The sequence below is a fragment of the Mastacembelus armatus genome, chromosome 14 (assembly GCF_900324485.2).
Source record: "Mastacembelus armatus chromosome 14, fMasArm1.2, whole genome shotgun sequence".
NCBI classification, from domain to species: Eukaryota; Metazoa; Chordata; class Actinopteri; order Synbranchiformes; family Mastacembelidae; genus Mastacembelus; species Mastacembelus armatus.
Window position 1 is genome coordinate 9,290,519 of NC_046646.1, and position 18,438 is coordinate 9,308,956.

Below are 18,438 nucleotides of genomic sequence, written 5' to 3' on the forward strand. Positions count from 1 at the left end.
AAGAATCATTCCATTAACATGTTCAGCACAGAGCACATCTGACTGATTATACAGTCATCAATGCCAGTTCATATTAAATACCGTACATACACTGTCAGGCAAACATGTATTACCAATACAATGGCTGACGCAGCTACAGTTTTGTAGAATTCTCCTAAATTAATTTAAGTAATGCTGATGAACCCCAGCCTAAAATTGTCTTACCTGCCTTGTAGAAAAATGACAGATGAAGCCCACGTCATACAAAAGATCTGCAATAGCATTCTTAGTTGGAAGAAACAATAGATGATTACAACAAACGAGAGCAAAACAACCGAAACAGTAAAAATAAATTGACAGAATTTGTTTGCTCTTCCGGCCGAGCTCTGTCTTTCTAGACTCAGCTGAGCCTGCCTCTGGCTTTGCAGGTGTAAAATCCAGGAAGCTGCTGCTGTATTATTCAAAATCCTGGGGAAGTTTTTTTTCCTGCCTGTGTTTGTGTGGATGACTTCAAGCTTTCTCTTTTTTATACCCATATGCAAGCTGAAGGAATTACTGCAAGAATATTTAAAGAGACAGAACCACTTTCATAGCTGAGTGACAGCATCAGAGCAGCAAAAATATTTGGGATTTGAACATATATATCTCAGACTCAGCTGAGTCTATATATATATATATATATATATATACACACATTTATATATATGTGTGTGTGTGTGTATACACAAGATTTAACACATTTTGAAATGTCATTTAAACATATCTATTTTAATCATGCAGCACTCCAGGTGATTATCAGGCCTTGAAAGAAGCCAATCAATATGAAAATGATACTAGATTTCAACTCTCTTCCAAGACCTCATTAAATACTGTTCATTCACATTAAATTAACCCTTCAAGATTGTTGGTGAGAAATTCTTGACAAATGTGGCAAAAACTAATTTAAAAAATATTTCAGTATATTGTTTTTTACAGATTGACAGATTTGTGATAATTTACATCAATCAACAAACCGTGAACAATTATAAAAACAAAATGTAATTACATTTCACAACATTGCTGATCGACAAAGAGAAAAGCAGAAAGGTAACCAGATTAACAAGATGCCTGTTGCATTCAAATAGGAAATATGAAGTGAAATATGATACTTTTTAATTAGTTCAAGTATAGTATATTTCATAAAGTGTCAGTACACATCCAGAGGTTATTTATCTTCAGCAGAGCTGCCTACGCTTTCTGGTCTACTTATTTCTTCTTGAAATTACCAGACAAATTCAAATATAAGGCTCATGTTTATTCCTCCATACAGAGGGGGGAGGCAGTTCAGCCATTTACTCATGTAAAATTAATGCCAAAGAAAGCGATGGGACGTTACGGCTGCGTGTGTTTGCCTCACACTTGAAAGGTCGTTCCACACTTTCTCTGGAGCCCACAGTGTCAAATAGGATAAGAAATGTGTGAAAATATAAAATGTGAATGCACTCCTAATAAGAACCACATGATTGGTGGGGTGGGGGGGGGGGGGTTTGGGTACGATGTTTCTGCATGCTTGAGCATTTTTACCTCCGGACAGGATAAGTAGGCCAAGCTTCATTTTAATGTTTTTGTGGGAATGCACATCGGATCTACTTAATTAGATCGTACTTCCACACACTGTAAAATGTACTTGTCAGATGCTCTTTAGTCAAGACTGTCTGTTCTCGTTGTACTTTCAGAGGTCAGTCATTTAACATCATCTCACTCAGCTTTAAGGCTCAATCTCTACAGTTCACATGTATGACCACAGTAAATCTGCCAAGCATTACATACTGATTTAAACTCCTTCAGGATAGATGAGCTCAACCACACAAAACTTGATGACCATCAAACAATCACAGTTCAACATGTAGGTCAACATACTGTATCCATCAGTGCAACCATTTGAAAGAAAAACTAAAAATAATGGGATCAGTTAGATTTAAAAATAACTTTTATTGCAGCTTGTCTCCCAACAAACTGCTTTGATCACACAGAGGGAAACAATAGTCCATGCTTGACATCTTTAACGTGGTGGGGGAAAGTGGACAGACAATCAAACAAGTCTGGTAGCACGAAGATGAGAGTGATTTCTCCTGAATAGAAAAAAAAAATTTAAAAAAGCAGGCGCAATAGTTACGAATTCCAAATATGAAAATATTTCAGTGACATGACGTAATTTACATAGATCCTCCAGTTTGGTACGTATGATCAGTCGTGTCTTAAAGAGCTATGGCTGCCCAAGTTCAGACTTCACTGAAGTGTTACTCTCCACCCACAGTGAGTGTCAACCTGCAACATCTTAATCTTCATGGATGTTGAATAGCTTGGCCACTTCGTTCAGATCTGCGTGTTCCTCTCCGTCCTTGATAATCTGCAAATAACAACTCAATTTTCATTAACTAGACCTACTCATTAATTTGTGCCAAGACTCAAATGCTGTATATTTCCCAAAAAGAGACAATGTATACCTTTCTTGCAATGGGCATTCTGTTGAACACATTCCACAGGATAATGCCCACCACCACTTTGTCTCTCAGATAGAAGATGACTCCTTTGCCGTAGTCATCTTTGTGCTGCTGCTCAGAGGGAGCAGGTGTTGCAGAGACCACTGGGCTAGTGGCTGTGTCCTCTGTTTCACTTTCTGAGCGGATCCCAGTACCTGCGACACATTGAATAAGAACAGTTCAATCTGGCTCCCTGTCACCACTGTCTGTGCTTGCTTCATAGGATTATGATGATTATGATGATAGTGAATGCTCCTACCTGACTTCTCTGTAGCAGCTTTAGGCGTATCCTTGGCTGTGGCTTTCGCGAACACTGCTACTGTTGGCAGGCTGCTGTCTACAATCCCGATTGCCTCGTAGCCTACGTCAGGTCCCAGGTCGCTCCTGTGGCAAACCAAATGGGAACATAATACAGGTTGAAGGAATAAAAGAATTCAGAGCTCTCAAAGCAATTAGCATTGTCGCTTCATGGATTTCTTCTATGACTTTAGTATAAATTTTTAATGTAACTGAAGAATACCCTAAAAAACCTGCCTTATTTCAAATGTGTTTTTTCTCTCCATATTAATGATACTGTTTTTAGAGTTAACTCAATATATATTGACACTGCAGTTACACATACTGTCATTTTGTGCCAACTAGTGTCAGACACATTTTCTAAGCAAAAAAATTCCTCAAATTTCTGGTGAAAATATTTCTGGTTCACGCTCCAATGTGAAGTACAACAAAGTCTAGATTCTCAAAGTTTACTGTCAAAACAGCTTCCCCTACACAGTGTGCGTGTTTCTGTGGTCCAAACATCTTCTCCTCCAGACATACACAAACACACACGCTACATACACAAAACAGAGGGCACTTGTTAAAAATGTCACTGTGAACTTCTGTAACACCCCCCACCACCATAGCCCCCTGATGAGTTTCAAGCTATGCAATGTCAAGCCCAGTAATGTCACAGTGAACTGAGCAGAGTCCTCAGAACTTGGCACATTACATGCTGTGGTCATTCTGCCCTGAATCTGTGAACTAAATGTGACGTCATTCAGAACCATCCACATCTATGGCTCATGAAGATGTTTGGGGGCAATCTGTCATCACTTTTCTAGGTTACTCTTCTAACATTCTTATTTATGAAAGGCTTTTAGTATGTAAGGCTGAAAAAAAAAAAGGGACTTGACATATTACTTAATTGACCAAAATAACTGCAACGGTTTATGCTGTTTTACAGTAAATGCACATCAGCCTGATATTTACACATAACACACAGAAATATCAATATATCTGAATACATCTGCTGGTGGGTAACCCACAATAGCTTGAGTAATGGCCCTGTGCTTTTTCTTGATTGCAAAGAAACCATGGTGTAAGTGTGTGTGTGTCAAATTTCACCAGCTGCTAAAAACATGCAGCAGCATCAGCAGCATTCATCTGTGTAGGGAGGGCCACGTTCCACACTTTGCTTCAAATTTTGGCAACTCCCTCAATATCTTCCAGGATCATATCAGTAACTTAAAACAGAATTAGTAAATTCATGACCAGTTTGAAAAAAAATGAGAAATTTTTACAGAGTATGGTGGCCCTCTGCTGGCAACTCCTGTCTTAAAGTCCTCTAAAGGCATTTTAAATATTTTAGGACATAATGGCATTCAAGACTTGAGCGCAATCATGCATGTTCTTCTGACTTAAAAAAAGGATTCAATTTGGGTTATTTGTAGAACTGCACATGTTGCCCCAGTGCTAACCTATTTAAATCTATCCTATGAATGTGGACCTGTGCAATCGACAATTCAGGCTGACTCTCATCTTCTCTTTGATTTAGTGATGTGTGAAAACCGTAAGTTGCTGATAAGAAATAGGAACCAGTCTTATACCAACCAGAACATGGACTGATGCCAGTAGGGTTTGCTGGCTCCTGTCATGTTCTCTCCTGCAAGTCTACCACTCACAACGGCGTGATCGTGGTGTTCCACCCGTCGGCGGCCCAGTCTGATGTCGTAGAAACATGCAGCATCTCCTGCCTAACATGAGACATAATGCATTGCAGATAGGTGGTATGGATTTCAATGTATAATTATAGTTTCATGTTATTAGAAGTAGCTGAAGTTTTTCCTTTTGCATAAAACGCTAAAGTCAAAAGAATAGACATTATACTTACTGTACATGTCTACAGAGATGTATTATGTGCCCTGAAGAGGGCACTATAATCTAAGCTAAGGCTGAAACACTGTACATCTTACACTTGATCTACAGAGTATACATATTAAACCTTAAAATCCAGCACAGTGGTTGGTCTTTTTCTTCCATTTACTTACATTAAAAGAATGCAGATTTGACAAATTAAAATGACTCCTTTCAGCTTTTTAAAGGAGTAACTAATAGTGAAATTTAACAGCAATATTTGGTACCACAAATAATTATCAGCTTCACTAATTAAAGAATACATGCTCTTGAGTTGCCAAAGTCAGTCAAAATCTGTCACTGTTTTTACAAAGATGAGTGCAGTACATGCACAGTAGAGGTCAAAATGTCAGTGGTGGAGGGAAGACCTTGAATTGATTTTGAGCAGAATGCTGGATTTCAGCTTTCCTACACAGGTCTTCATTGCGTTGGCAGTTTTTATTGGATTACTACTTTAACGAACTTCAGCTTACCACCCAAATATTGGATCTTGCTTGCAGCTCTGCGTTGACTCGATAACCCCCAAAGTCAGAGTCCACCTCCAGACCTGCCGACTTTGCAAGATCAACATTGGGCTCCAGGCCAACAGCTGCAACAATGTGATCAGTTTTCACCTATAAGGTGAAGCACAAGATAATAAGTAACTAATAGGACTCAGTGTTCACTTACTTATTATATGGCACATGTGCAAAAATGTGAACCTACCAATCGGCCGTCCTTCAGTTGGATTTCTAACTTATCATCTTTGTAGGTAACAGATTTCACCAAAGCTTCTGAGATGATTTTCACACCCTCTGGAAAAAAAGATGTAATAAAAGAAAAAATGAGGGGGAAAAAAAAAAAAAAAAAAAAAAAAAAGAGTCTACAGCTGGAGATGAAACTTCAAAAAATAGATATTAACCTCTTTTGACTTTTTCTGTTGTCCAGTTGCTCAAATACTCAGGGAGAACTTTCCCCATGTTGCCTTTCTCAGGGAACATCTGAAGCACTTCCAGGCCAGACTCAGTTGCTAAAAAGAGAAAGCAACAACTAAGTTCTGTTAAACATCAGCATTAACATCTATTTTGTCATTGTCTAAATTTGCCCAGCAGTCTTACATCTCCTGCCAAGGGCACAGGCCAGCTCGCTGCCCAAAAAACCACCTCCAATGATTGTGATGGACTTTATGTTTCTGGACGCTTTGTCCAATGATTTGAAGTCTTCAATCTGTGGTGGAGAGCAACACTGATATCAAATTTACTTCAGAATAAAAAATACTGGCATGTAAAACTTTCTGTAATTTCACACATTTACTATTACTTCCTCAGCTAAAATATGGCACTTCTATGCTTTTTCCACCAAAAATTAATTAATTCTGTCAAAAGTCAAAAATAAAGCTACCTTGCTCTAATGGTTAAACACTGACCTTGCGGAATAATGTTGTCCTCCTTATCACCTCTTCTCCTGCTCTTTCAATGACCTGTAAATTTCTTGGCACACCACCTAAGGAAAAAAACAAAAAACAAAAATGAACTTCTACCAGTTTTAAGCCACATGCAGTCATAATTGCACCTTAAAACAACCTACCTGTAGCAATCAAACACTTGTCATATGAAATCTCAGTATCATCATCCAGTTTTACTTTGTTTCCTCTCACATCCATGTGAACAACCTAAAACAAATATTTGTTTTCAAAAATGTCATTATCTGCACATCTACATCAGCAAATAAAAGCCTCTTACATGTTGTATATATTATCCGAATACTATCATGTACTGTACAGAATTATGCAGTTAACACAATAAAGTGTATGATGAGGTAATGAAAACAATTATAAACTGACCTTTTTGTCAGTGAGAACCGCCACTCCCCCGTTTTCCGCACTATCAAATTCTTCAGGATTGATATAGAATGATGGTGGCTGGAAGTAGATACTGGCAAATAAATACAAACATAGTACAATGATTAAACTTTTTTTTTTTCTTATTGTAGAGCATCTTCTTTCATATCAATTTCAGTTGATATTATGACAATAAACATTGTGAAATCATTGTGCCTCTCAGGTCTTTCCCTGGAAAAGAAATCATTTGCAATAGAGGCAGTGATGAGTTTTCTTTTGCGTCAACAGAGGTTTGCTGAATAATGAAAAAAAAAAAAAAAAAATCAGTAGTAACAGAGTCTAGTAACATGCTGATAGCTGAACAGAAAAATGCCACCAAAGCTTGCCTGATTGACCAGTATTAAAATAGTCATACAGTTGTACACAGGAAGAAGATAATGTAATAAAGCTGATTAAATCAAAAACACAATGCAAGAAACTTAAAACACACCTTCTTTCCTTTCCATTCCACTGTTTGAAACGCAGTGTTTCCGTCACAGTGGGGTCATCAGAGAACCACAGTTCCTTAGAAAGAGGTGGCCTCATGTACGGAAGGTCTGGCTCATCAGTCACAATTAATACCTGGTATGAATTTTAACAGTAAATGATATCAGAGTGTCACTTGACAGATAACATATGTCAAATGGAGAAACTCAAGTACAACTATGAGAATTACTATGTGAACAACTAACTGAATTTGGCCTTACTGACCCTGGCACCGGGGTCTCTGGCACGAATAGATCGGGCAGCAGCAAAAGATGCTGTACCTCCACCAATAAGAAGGTATGGAGCATGTGAGGGGATCTTCTTGAGAGAAGCAGGTATGGAATCCACTGCTGCAGTTTGCAAGAGAGAACGACAGCAAGCATGCGAGAGAGAGACAGAGAGAGAGAGCAAGAGGGAGAGAGATGGGGCGAGAGAGAGGGAGAGAGAGGCAATAAGCAAAAGAAGGGGAGAGAGTCAGCACATACTCATCAGTACCCATTATTTATACAAACAAAAATAAAAAGTTTCATGTTATCGTTATAAGAATTCAAACAATATGAAAGAGAAATGAACAGGCAGAGATAAAAGCTGTAATGAGAAAAATATTCAAATAAAAACAAAAGGTGTTTGAAATGATTATCAAAACAGGAAAAAGTATCGCTGTTGTGTCTGCCTGCTTCCTCACTCCAACTAAAGCTAGACTTGGGTCTTACCACTATTTGCCACAACTTCAGGCTGAGGCTTGGGTGGCTCTGTTGCAGGGGTTTCTGCTGCTGGTGCTGGTTCTGTTAGTGTAACCGGATCATTAAGTTAAGATGTATAAACCCTTACATGTGTTAAACGTACATGACCGGTTCCATGCACAGATCTGACTGAGTTCTTACCACTCTCCAAAACAGGTTCACTGGGCTGCTCTGTTATTTCAGCTGGGGACGGCTCATAGTTGGGTGTTGGTTCTGGTGGTATAGTGGCAAAGTTACATAAACTAATTTACAGTTAACGTGCTCTACAGTTACTATGGGAAATCCATCTTTAACTGAGCTGTATATATCTACTGCATAGACTGAGGTCAGATGGAAAAGAAGAAATACTCCCAAAAAAACAAATACACACACAAAAAAAGCCTACTATTTACCCTCCCCAACTACAAGTGCAGATGACCCTGTTTCCGCTTTTGGGGATGCTTCTACAACAAGCTCATCTGTTGTGGAAGCAATCCCTAGCATAGGTTTAGACTAAATTCCTTAGCGATTATTGACAGGGGAAACAATCTGGATTGATGCATTTATTTAGCTTTACCAGGGAGTGCTTTCCAAGAGCATGCACACTAACACAGTGACAAGTGGAAGGTGCCCAAGTTGTGGTTAACATCTACAGAAACCTATATAACATATGTCACATGAGGAAAGATAAATATAACATAAAGAACCGAGTATTCAGCAGTAACACAGTGTCAATTCTAATTTTAAGTCGCACATATGTTGCCACACTGATGTTTATGTGTACAAGTATCAGGGATGACGTGTTTTCCGTTTCATAACTTCCTTCCCAAAAAACAGAAATATTTACAGTTCAGAATAGAGGTGAGTATGTGACGGCCTGAAGGCTTTAGTGAAACAAGGTTAAAGGACACAAAATAAATGACATCCAACAAAACACCCTGAGAAAGAAATATGCACCACTGATTACAATAAGATGGAAAAGAAATGAACAGATGCAACAAGAAGGCAAAGTCAGAGTTCATGCAGTGAACAGCTTGAGGATAAAGTAAATACTCACAATGACTCTGCTTATCTTGACACTAGTTGGTGTCACTATTTCTAACACCCACCATGTAATAATATGCATAACTTCACATACTGTATGGTTTTTAGATGTGTTCCAATTACTTTTAGGCTAACAAAGTTTTTATTCAAGAGGCATATGTTACATATGCATTTAGGTGTGCAGAAAAGAACACGAACAACCTGAGGGCGGTTCAGTTGTTTCACTGGGGGCCGCTACTTCAGCTGCAGGGGTTGGAGGGCCCGGTTCCTCTGGGGAAGTTGCTCCTTGGGATTCTGGCTCAGGGACGGCTGAGACGGAAATGAAACATTACTATAAAGTTATTAGTTAAGACCTTAGTATTACAGTATGTGACATTCAGACAGTTTATTTCAAAAGTTCAAAACTAGTTGATCATAAAAAACATTTGAATCAATCCACCACAAATTCAGAAATTTAGCTAGTTTTAAACTGTGCTGTTTACATGGCAATAAAGGGGAAGCTAAACTGTGCGCTGCAGAGTCAGCCGATTCTAACCCCATCTTTATACCATAAATCTCTAATTTAACAAAATGCTTTCAATCAAAACTGTTGTACAGAAAATGCTTCACAAGTATTTTAAAGTATAGCATATGCCTCTTCTTTGTGTTCATTATTATGAATAGATGTTTCCACTTTACTGTCTATTGGAGTTATGAAATGAAATGACAGAAATGAAATAATTACCATTCTTCATAAATCATGACTAAAACATATGGAGCACACAAAGTTTTATTATCACTAAAATAACTTAATAAAAACTACTCACCAGAAAGCTCTGACTGGATGGATACAGTTGTTTTCCCTGAGACAGTGCTTTGTGCTCTGGATGAAAGTTCTGCCATACGATTCTGGTATCTTTGTTGGTCTCCTCTGATAGTTTGGTATGCCTGTGAAAACAAAACAATGCATTACATTAACTCACAGTACGTTTGCCCACTATAGCACAAATCAGTCAATTTCAGTCAATGTCAGTTGTCAATTTTATTATTTTTGTTATTACTTATTAGCAAATAAAAACCATTTTTATTTTTGATGCATGTACAACAAACTCACATAAAATACACCACCGACGCAAGCTGCTCCAACCAGTAGGACATACAGCTGGTTTTCCCCACCTCCTCCTGCAGGCCCAGTGGACATGTGAGCCACAGGTAGATGTGATGGTGGTCTGCCATTGTTCAACCCTGAAATCAGTAACATACAAAAAATCTAAACTGGTCAACACCATCAATTCCAGTCTAACATCATTGACTCCCAAAAGTAATCTAAACAGAGATCACTCAAAATGTCCTTAATACCCAAGCCATTTATTACACTAATAGAACAAATAGACTATGTAGGGATTAGAAGTTATTATATGCTTTGTATCAACCACTTGCAAGAGAAAGTGACCTTGAGTGCAGCATAGTGTGACTAGGAACAGAGATAGAGAGGCAGAAGTGGCTACACTCAGAAACCGTTGTCTTAGTAAACATGTGTTACAAGTCAGATAACCTCAGAATGAGGAGTACCTAGAAACGGTCAGTAAAGAAACCTCAGAATGAGGGGCACCTAGAAAAGGTGAGTAAAGAAACCTCAGAATGAGGGGCACCTAGAAACGGTCAGTAAAGAAACCTCAGAATGAGGGGCACCTAGAAAAGGTGAGTAAAGAAACCTCAGAATGAGGGGCACCTAGAAACGGTCAGTAAAGAATTCTTTAGATTTCACAGATAGGCGCTGTTGCACGGGAGTGGCTGAAGAAAGTGCCAAGAGGCTGGGACTGGCCTGAGCACCATCGTAGGGAGAGCTAAGTCTAAAATATGGTTACTCCCCACCAATATAGACCAATCAGATAGTCACACATTTTCATACAAAAGTTTGCGTAATGCTAAGGATAGCATCTTCTCTTCGGAAAGTTGGTTGCAGCGAACTGCTTGCAGACCGCAATTTTCTGAACAAGGAGAGGTCCATGTACAGTGGGTACGGAAAGTATTCAGACCCCTTTAAATTTTTCACTCTTTGTGTCATTGCAGCCATTTGCCAAAATCAAAAAAGTTCATTTTATTTCTCATTAATGTACACTCAGCACCCCATCTTGACAGAAAAAAACAGAAATGTAGAAATTTTTGCAAATTTATTAAAAAAGAAAAACTGAAATATCACATGGTCATAAGTATTCAGACCCTTTGCAGTGACACTCATATTTAACTCACATGCTGTCCATTTCTTCTGATCCTCCTTTTGATGGTTCTGCTCCTTCATTGGAGTCCAGCTGTGTTTAATTAAACTGATTGGACTTGATTAGGAAAGGCACACACCTGTCTATATAAGACCTTACAGCTCACAGTGCATGTCAGAGCAAATGAGAATCAGGAGGTCGAAGGAACTGCCCAAGGAGCTCAGAGACAGAATTGTGGCAAGGCACAGATCTGGCCAAGGTTACACAAGAATTTCTGCAGCACTCAAGGTTCCTTAGAGCACAGTGGCCTCCATAATCCTCAAATGGAAAAAGTTTGGGACGACCAGAACTCGTCCTAGACCTGGCCATCCAGCCAAACTGAGCAATCGTGGGAGAAGAGCCTTGATGAGAGAGGTAAAGAAGAACCCAAAGATCACTGTGGCTAAGCTCCAGAGATGCAGTAGGGAGATGGGAGAAAGTTCCACAAAGTCAACTATCACTGCAGCCCTCCACCAGTCGGGGCTTTATAGCAGAGTGGCCCGATGGAAGCTTCTCCTCAGTGCAAGACACATGAAAACCCTCATAGAGTTTGCCAAAAAACACATGAAGGACTCCCAGACCATGAGAAATTAGATTCTCTGGTCTGATGAGACCAAGATTGAACTTTTTGGCATTAATTCTAAGCTGTATGTGTGGAGAAAACCAGGCACTGCTCATCACCTGCCCAATACAATCCCTACAGTGAAACATGGTGGTGGGAGCATCATGTTGTGGGGGTGTTTTTCAGCTGCAGGGACAGGACGACTGGTTGCAATTGAAGGAAAGATGAATGCGGCCAAGTACAGAGGTATCCTGGAAGAAAACCTCTTCCAGAGTGCTCAGGACCACAGACTGGGCCGAAGGTTCACCTTTCAACAGGACAATGACCCTAAGCACACAGCTAAAATAACAAAGGAGTGGCTTCGGAACAACTCTGTGACCGTTCTTGACTGGCCCAGCCAGAGCCCTGACCGAAACCCAATTGAGCATCTCTGGAGAGACCTGAAAATGGCTGTCCACCAACGTTCACCATCCAACCTGACAGAACTGGAGAGGATCTGCAAGGAAGAATGGCAGAGGATCCCCAAATCCAGGTGTGAAAAACTTGTTGCATCATTCCCAAGAAGACTCATGGCTGCACTAGCTCAAAAGGGTGCTTCTACTCAATACTGAGCACAGGGTCTGAATACTTATGACCATGTGATATTTCAGTTTTTCTTTTTTAATAAATTTGCAAAAATTTCTACATTTCTGTTTTTTTCTGTCAAGATGGGGTGCTGAGTGTACATTAATGAGAAATAAAATGAACTTTTTTGATTTTGGCAAATGGCTGCAATGACACAAAGAGTGAAAAATTTAAAGGGGTCTGAATACTTTCCGTACCCACTGTACATGCTGATGAGTCTTCAATGCAAATAAATCTACTAAATTGAGATACTGTGATGAGTCCTCATTGCAGAAAACGAACGCGCTTACAACTACAGTACACTTGGACTTGTATATGAATGTAACGTGTAATGTTGCTTGATTAAAATCTTTTTCCTGTTTGGTGGAACATGGTGCAACACAAAAACAGCTCCTATTATCATGGCTGTAGATGCTTTGTTCTTGTTTATGATGATCAGGCTTAAGGGGCAGCAGTTGTCTGTTCATTGATAAGTCACTAACATTTCACTTTGCAATTTGGCCAGACATCAACAACAATGAGGCAAGATATAGTTAATGAATGCAAGAAAACAATCATAGTGACTGCCTATGCAGGCTAACAAGCAGTAAAATACAAAGATGACCAATATTAATGCAACAGCCAAAGGAACAGAGGTGTTAGTTAGGTGAACTGTTAAAATGCACAATTACAGATTAGCAATTCCTAAAAAACTGTCTAACATTTGTGGAAATGGAGCTGGCTGCATGTTAAATTAGTAAAACAGACCATGTCTTACACCAAGATCTTCAGGTAGGTGTTGTTGGGATTGCATACAGGCATCTGATATCTCCACAGTTAAACATGAGCTGTAACCTGCCATACCTCACAATGAAGGGACTGCCATACTTATTACTATAGTTATGCATACACAAGAATCCCTGTGAGATAATTTTGTTAATTTAAAAAAATTACATTATAATCCAACCCTCACAAACTACTTCCAACTACTCCGCTGTAGTACCTTCTTTCTTTACCACTGTACATTCAAGCAACCTAGAAATAACATACATGTAAACTCAAGCAGTAATGGAAGAAGTGCAAAGACCCTTTACTTACATAAATGTATAAATACCACAGTATAATAATACTCTGTTGCAAGTAAAAGTCAGCAGAAAGTGACAAAAGTCATCTCAAATTAATGTATTTTATAGTAATTGATCCTATTTATTTTATTATATAAAATCAATGTGGCAGCTGATGTTACCTAACATCTTTGCTGATCATGAGTTAATTTACATTCCTAAAGAAAATCACTTCTTCTTTTCCTTTGGGCTGCTCCCCTCAGGGGTCACCACAGTGAATCATCAGCCTCCATTTAACCCTATCCTCTGTATCCTCCTCACCCACACCAACTATCCTCATGTCCTCCTTCACTACATCCAAGAACCTCCTCTTTGGTCTTCCTCTAGGCCTCCTTCCTGGCAGCTCTAACCTCAGCATCCTTTTACCAATGTATTCACTGTCCCTCCTCTGAACATGTCCAAACCATCTCAATCTGGCTTCCCTGGCTTTTTCTCCAAAACATCTCCTACAGAAAATCACTATACTTTTATAATTAAACTGTATTTGGCACAAGCAGAGAAACATTTAACTACAGTTAAAAAATACTTGTATAAAGTATCAAAAATGGATATACTCAAGTAATGTACATAGACCTCCAAACTGTACTTCAGTAACTTCAGTAGATGTATTTAGTTACTTTGCACCACTGCACTCAAGCAGCCTGTGGGTATAGAAAAGCCTCTTATCCTACAGGGGGACAGGGACTATGATCCAAATCAAAGTCGGTCTGTGTGTGTGTGTGTGTGTATTATACAACAGCTGGTTATTAAAGTGTCACTTTTGCATGTTACCGTTTGCTAACTGACATTAGCCACGTTAGCTCTGTAGCAGTCCAGCGAAGGTCAAAATACTTAAGATTATGGGAACTAATGTTACGTTAACACATGTTGGCCGACCTGCTGTAATAGCTGTCGCACTGTAGGATAAAATAAACAATGTAAAGTTGTGTTTAGACTGGGGGAAGCTAACAGAGACAGCAACTTGCTGCCACTAGTTACTCACCTGCTCTCCTCCCATTGAGCCGGCTCACAGCTGACGGGGCTCTAGCTAGAGGTGAAAGCTTTTTCCACACAGCTCTACATTTCAGCATCGTGACTCGGCTCCGCTGTGACGGTTCCCGGTTTACAAGCCGCCCTGTCGGACAGAAATACGAGCTAGGTATCGCTGACCGAGCTCTACAGCCAAGCAGACACTGAGCGACAACCAGCGCCACACGCCAAGGCCAGAGACAGCAGGTCGTGTGCTTCAAGGCTTCATGGGAAACAGCCGAGACTCTTTAGTGCTGCTGAGATTGGTCGCCACTAGAAAACTCAAGAGGAGGAGAAATATGGCGTCGACCCTGAAAACAGTGGCAGACACGAGTTATTTAATGTCTCAAACGGCCGCTTTTGTTGTTGTTTCTGCGACATGTAAATTATATTTGTAATCCTAAAATTAAAGGTTACACAAACTCAGTGCCGTGCCAGTTTAAACTTGTTATTAATGCTGTTACACTGGGTGGAGGTTACTTTCTTGTCTTTCCTTAAAAGGCTCTTTGGTACCTGCCGGAAACACTGTTCTTGTTCTTGGTATTTCTACTACAGCATGATTACAGATTAAATGCAGCCAGAGGGTCCTGCTGCCCTCTGCAGTTCATTTTACCTGGACTGTAACTTTGTCTGGAGACGTTTTCCAGAAAGGTTAAACAGATACAACGAGGAGGTTAGCGAGAGGAATATCTTATCTATAATAATTAGTTGTGTGAATAAATAATTAATAGAAAGCATAATATTATGAAGGGAAAAAGAATATAAAAAAGAAAAAAAGACATAACAAGAAAGTGCTGTATCATCTTTGTTTCATATATACAATGTGTATAGGGATCTTTATTTAAACCTGAATAATCTGCATTTCCTGAAGGAACTGTGTGAGTGCTGGGGGCCTCTGCCATTGCTCTCCAAACTGGAAGTAAAACTAGGGAAGTAAAGAAATGGTCAGGGTAGATGAAATTGCACTATTTTTCAAAAAGGCAGTACAAATAAACAGAATAATTATTAGTATTAAAATTGTGGTGGGACAAATCATAAGGAAAATGACTGTAGCATCTGTAGGTGATGATGTCACACTACAGCAACCCTCAATTTAGAAAAACTATAATGAACATCACAACACCGTACAGTTTTGACAGGTTAAATATTTGTAAAAATGACAATTTAAACTGTGGTTTCTTTGGCTGCATGTAGTGAGTTGTTGCAGAGTTAGATTATTTCTGGTAAAGACTTAAACTGTAAAAGCAATTCTTATTAAAATGTTCAAATAACCTTTTTATACCACAAAATGTTTGGGACTAGTTAGGTGGCAGACTTTTGTAGTTCGGACAGCATGTGGATCTCAGCACTCACTCAAATATTGTTAATGTCATCGTGTCGCCCTCTGGTGGATCTTCTTCTTTTCCTTTTGGCTGCTCCCCTCAGGGGTCACCACAGCGAATCATCTGCCTCCATTTAACCCTATCCTCTGTATCCTCCTCACCCACACCAACTATCCTCATGTCCTCCTTCACTACATCCAAGAACCTCCTCTTTGGTCTTCCTCTAGGCCTCCTTCCTGGCAGCTCTAACCTCAGCATCCTTTTACCAATGTATTCACTGTCCCTCCTCTGAACATGTCCAAACCATCTCAATCTGGCTTCCCTGGCTTTTTCTCCAAAACATCTAACATGAGCTGTCCCTCTGATGTCCTCATTCCTGATCCTATCCATCCTCGTCACTCCCAGAGAGAACCTCAACATCTTCAGCTCTGCTACCTCCAGCTCTGCCTCCTGTCTTTTTCTCAGTGCCACTGTCTCTAAACCAGACAACATGGCTGGTCTCACCACTGTCTTGTCCACCTTTCCTTTCATTCTTGCTGACACTCTTTTGTCACACATCACACCTGACACTTTCCTCCACCCGTTCCAACCTGCTTGCACATGTCTTTGACCCTAGGTACTTAAAATCCTCCACCTTCTTCACCTCTACTCCCTGTAACCTCACCGTTCAACTTGAGTCCCTCTCATTTACACACATGTATTCTGTTTCACTGTGGCTAACCTTCATTCCTGTCCTTTCCAGAGCAAACCTCCACCTCTCTAGATTTTCCTCCACCTGCTCCCTGCTCTCACTACAGATGACAGTGTCATCTGCAAACATCATGGTCCATGTAGATTCCTGTCTAACCTCATCTGTCAGCCTGTCCATCACCACAGGTGCAGTCCCACCTCCACCTTGAACTCCTCCGTCACCCCTACAGCACACCTCACCACTGTCTTACACCTCTCATATGTCCTGCACCACTCGAACATACTTCTCTGCCACTCCAGACTTCCTCATACAAAACCACAGCTCCTCTCTCAGCACCCTGTCATACGCTTTTTCCAAATCTACAAAGACACAATGCAGCTCCTTTTGGCCTACTCTGTACTTCACCATCAGCATTCTCAAAGCAAATATTACATCTGTGGTTCTCTTTCTTGGCATGAAACCATACTGCTGCTCACAAATTGCTCACCTCTGACCTCAGCCTGGCCTCCACTACTCTTTCCCATAACTTCATTGTGTGACTCATCAACTTTATTCCTCTGTAGTTTCCACAACTCTGCACGTCTCCCTTGTTCTTAAAGATGGGCACCAGTACACTTCTCCTCCATTCCTCAGACATCCTCTCACTGTCCAAGATGTTGTTAAGTAGCCCAGTCAAAAACTCTCCTGCCACCTCTCCTAAACACTTCCATACCTCCACAGGTATGTCGTCAGGACCAACTGCCTTTCCTGCCCTTCCTCTTCTCGAACACTCCTTCCTCCTCTCCTTCTTCAACCAACAGTAGTCCAATTTCCACTGGCACCCACCCTGTAGGTCAACAGCACCAGTGGCGGTCGTTGTTAACCCGGGCCGTGACCGATCCGGTATGGAAGTCATATTTGTGATTCGCATGTTTGATTTGTCTTAAATTTTTACATCCGATGCCCTTCCTGACACAACCCTCTGCATTTACCTGGACTTGGGCACATGAAGACGCTGGATTGTGCCCCCCTGTGGTTGCATGTCGCCCTCTGGTGGAAATTTGCAGCACAGCAACTGGGTCTGATAACTGTACTACAGAGTGATGTTGGGAAGGTTTACTTTATTGTCTTCTGCACTAGACCTCATGATGGTATGTGTTTATCTGCTGCAAATTGTAATTGTGAATTCTTGATAATAGGGAATCATTTTTCTTTTTTGTTGAGAAATTATGTAGTTCTCTTTAGAGAAGAAATCAGAAACAGTCATAATGGGAAGTGGAAGATTAAGGTAAACTCATTGCTTTACTTGTGAAGTTCTAATGTAAGATAATGTCATGGCAAATGAGCCACTGTGTTGCTTTTTTATTTTTTGTGTATTTAAAAGTGATGTCTGATGAGTTTATAATTTGTTTGAAGTGACTGATGTTGTTAAAGTCACATTAAAAAATTAAATACAAATAACTGAATGAAATAAAATAATTGTACCCTAAGTGTACAGTTATTACAGTTATAACAGTTGCTACCAAAAATACTGCTATGACTAGTAATTTTGCACTAACACTCCTATTATTAGTGACAGTGGTAGTACAACCTACTTTTACTACCATCACTACCAATAATACTTAATATTCAGTTTTTAGGCCCAGTCTACAGCATGCCACATGCCAAATTATTTATAGCCTGATCATGCTTGCCTTTATACAAATACTCAAACACATGCTTACCAGCACAAACCTCAACAGCATGACATCATGACTACAGAACTGACTCTTTAAAAGCTATTTCAATGTACATTTAATCCAATCTATGATCCAATGAGTTCCACATATTGATCCCCTCTGCAGAGCAGGGTGATTTACAAAAGGGCATTGGTTCCACATAAATACATGGTGAGTCACTGAGCCCGAAACCACAGTGTCACTAGGCGCCTATCTATTGAAGCATTTATGGTTTAAAATGAGCAAATTTAATGAAATAATGAAGAACGTGACAAAATTGGGAGCTCACCTGCTTCATATGCGATGTTTTAATTGCAGTTATAGATCATCTCAAGAGGACTGATTGTTGTAGATGCTGCTTGTGACTAAGAAGTTACATAATAGTTCAGCCTAAATGTAAGTATTCCC

At 39.8% G+C, this 18,438-nt stretch overlaps 1 protein-coding gene across 3 annotated transcripts; it reads right to left on the minus strand.

Annotated features, from left to right (window-relative positions):
* Positions 1-1,929: 1,929 nt before the first annotated feature.
* Positions 1,930-14,569, minus strand: aifm1 (apoptosis inducing factor mitochondrion associated 1). Of its 3 annotated transcripts, XM_026328291.2 has the most exons (19): positions 14,295-14,569; positions 9,880-10,010; positions 9,593-9,713; positions 8,988-9,095; positions 7,905-7,976; positions 7,734-7,805; positions 7,246-7,370; positions 6,986-7,116; positions 6,499-6,589; positions 6,243-6,327; positions 6,082-6,158; positions 5,774-5,882; positions 5,578-5,685; positions 5,382-5,470; positions 5,150-5,290; positions 4,374-4,516; positions 2,761-2,885; positions 2,466-2,656; positions 1,930-2,368 (listed from the first exon to the last, which is right to left on the minus strand). In XM_026328291.2, the coding sequence occupies exons 1-19, from the start codon at positions 14,380-14,382 to the stop codon at positions 2,297-2,299; spliced, it is 2,079 nt and encodes a 692-aa protein (XP_026184076.1). In that variant the 5' UTR covers positions 14,383-14,569; the 3' UTR covers positions 1,930-2,296. The 3 variants fall into 3 exon arrangements, with proteins under 3 accessions (XP_026184076.1, XP_026184077.1, XP_026184079.1); XM_026328292.2 differs by lacking the exons at positions 7,734-7,805; positions 7,905-7,976 and having other exon boundaries at positions 8,985-9,095; XM_026328294.2 differs by lacking the exons at positions 7,734-7,805; positions 7,905-7,976 and having other exon boundaries at positions 14,295-14,568.
* Between the last annotated feature and the right edge of the window lie 3,869 nt (positions 14,570-18,438).